The sequence below is a fragment of the Etheostoma cragini genome, chromosome 2 (genome assembly GCF_013103735.1).
Source record: "Etheostoma cragini isolate CJK2018 chromosome 2, CSU_Ecrag_1.0, whole genome shotgun sequence".
NCBI classification, from domain to species: Eukaryota; Metazoa; Chordata; class Actinopteri; order Perciformes; family Percidae; genus Etheostoma; species Etheostoma cragini.
This window is the reverse complement of record NC_048408.1, coordinates 29,609,942-29,612,441: the sequence shown is the minus strand read 5'-3', so window position 1 is coordinate 29,612,441 and position 2,500 is coordinate 29,609,942. Positions and strand designations below refer to the sequence as shown.

The 2,500-nt window shown below is 44.5% G+C and overlaps 1 protein-coding gene across 1 annotated transcript in view; it reads right to left on the bottom strand.

The window, feature by feature from the left end:
* Nucleotides 1-2,500, bottom strand: part of cct4 (chaperonin containing TCP1, subunit 4 (delta)) — a 9,696-nt gene that overhangs the window by 4,825 nt on the left and 2,371 nt on the right. The window contains exons 5-6 of the mRNA XM_034901049.1: nt 1,550-1,814; nt 415-547 (exon numbers count right to left, since the gene is read on the bottom strand). Coding sequence (XP_034756940.1) covers nt 415-547; nt 1,550-1,814 — 398 coding nt within the window. The remainder of the gene's footprint in view (nt 1-414; nt 548-1,549; nt 1,815-2,500) is intronic.

The window sequence follows — 2,500 nt, the reverse complement described above, 5'->3', positions numbered from 1 at the left end:
ATATCGCATGGTTGCATGTGTGAAGAGTTCTGTGTAACAGTGAAACTCAAATTCTGGCATTACTATCAAAACAATGTTTTATAAGTCGAGGGTTGCTTCTTGCTTGTAGAATTCAATGTTCTCTAAAAGCTCTTTTCAGAAGATCTTTCCAACAAAACCGGTTCTGTAAGTTAAATTTCACCAAGCGAAAATGTATTTTAACGGGACCTTGATTCGGGAAGTCACTGGCGATGCCGAGCCCTACTCAATTTATTGCAGTGAATATCCCTTTGATTGCGATTTTGCCGACGCGTTTATAGTCCCTACTGTACAAAACGATAAAGTAAAGACATATTTTCAACATAAAATTCCATTAAAAGCAGAGAGAAAAGCTTCCGTCTCTCCTCTGAGATGAGATTTGTGAAAGTGACTCACGTCAGTTTTGGGAGGGGACAGGCAGAACTGGATGAGGCCGATCTTGGCTTTCTCCACGCGGGACACGCCGGTGTTGGACGTCCTCTGGGTGAGCACCAGGCCGTCCACCAGCTCGCAGTCATCGATGGTCCCCCTAAAAACACAAAGACACAAGGAGGGGAATCCAGATCAAATCTTTGAATGCAGGCAGGAGGAGGAGACTTTACTAGCATTGAATATGAATTGTTCCACCTACGTTCCCTATGGGCAGAACACTGTGCTAGAACATGATGGAACACGTCTCTCCTTGTTCTGATACAAGGTTAATGTTGAATTGGGCATTGTTCTGGTTTAAATCAACCTACACTGCATTAAAATTCAACTATGTACCATGTAGGCTTTTTTTGTTTACATCTTACTTTCTTTATCTCCGTTTCTTTGTTTAACTGCAATTAATTGCTACCATTTTGCAGCAATTAAATTGAAGTGAGATGAAATGTTTCTTTTTAGATGAAACAGATGTTGACAAGTTTCTTTTTGGGGTCATTATTTGAAATTGGGAAAAATTAGAAGTTAGAGAAAAAAAAAGGTTATAAATTGCAATATATTGGAGAATATTGCAATCGGCCATACAGAAGCAGAGTATGAGGGCTCTGACAGTACCTAGGTAAGGACTACTAGCCAGTCAGGAGCAGAGTATGAGGCTCTGACAGTACCTAGGTAAGGACTACTAGCCAGTCAGGAGCAGAGTATGAGGGCCCTGACAGTACCTAGGTAAGGACTACTAGCCAGTCAGGAGCAGAGTATGAGGGCCTGACAGTACCTAGGTAAGGACTACTAGCCAGTCAGGAGCAGAGTATGAGGGCCCTGACGGTACCTAGGTAAGGACTACTAGCCAGTCAGAAGCAGAGTATGAGGGCCCTGACAGTACCTAGGTGAGGACTACTAGCCAGTCAGAAGCAGAGTATGAGGGTCCTGACAGTACCTAGGTAAGGACTACTAGCCAGTCAGGAGCAGAGTATGAGGGCCCTGACAGTACCTAGGTAAGGACTACTAGCCAGTCAGAAGCAGAGTATGAGGGCCCTGAAAGTACCAAGGTGAGGACTACTAGCCAGTCAGGAGCAGAGTATCTTTAGATCCCGGCGCTGACACTCACCCGAGCTTCTTGATGATCTTGATGTCCTGCAGGTCGACGCCGGTGGCGGTGGCCGGGTCGATGACTCGCATGACGGCGTCCACGCTCATGGGCGCCAGCAGGCTGGAGTACTGCGACACCACCTTGGAGCACAGCGACGTGGTGGCGCTGTTGAGCAGCGTCTCGCGGTCGCTCAGCTGCACCGGCCGGCTCATGCCCGTCAGCACCTCCACGCCTTTCTCCACGGCCTTCTGGAACGACTCCGAGATGATGGTGGGGTGGATACCTGACGGCGGGACAATGCGTCAACGTTAGTACTGAAACCACTTAACAACAGAGCAGTCTATCTGCAGAAAATATAACAAAAATGGGTTTTGGCAAGTCATTTACCCAAGGTAACATGCTAAATATTCTCTGGATTCAGCTCCACATTGTGTGTATTTTCTCACTTTTTAATTTTATACATTAATTTAAATATCTTTGTGCTTTGGACTGCCGGTCCAACAACTCGAACAATGTAAGAGAGGTCAATTAGAGATCTGTGAAAATGCCATTTTTCAGTTTCCCGGCATTTTATCGAATATTTTTGTCAACGAAATCGTTTCCTATGACTCACTGATCAAAATTATTGATGCCACTGACAAGAGAGTTTTTCCTCTCCGGTCCCCACGGAGCACCACCCATTGAACAGTGAGACTCAGGGTTTTAGTTTATTTCAGACATCTCTAATCACTGCAAAGTTAGCACGGCAAAAATGGCCTTTGTCTGAATTTTAACTTGAAAAATCTGCTCATTGCGACCTATATTCGTATGCTCTTATTTTCAAAATGCTAAGAGTTCTACTCTTTTCCACCTCCAGTGTTTCCACTTTTGAAAGAGTGCATAATTCCCCATTGTTTCTCCATGAAACAGCACAATTTCAGAGATAAATGGGCTTTGTTTTTTTTAATTTTTAGCCAAAACATGAAAGGA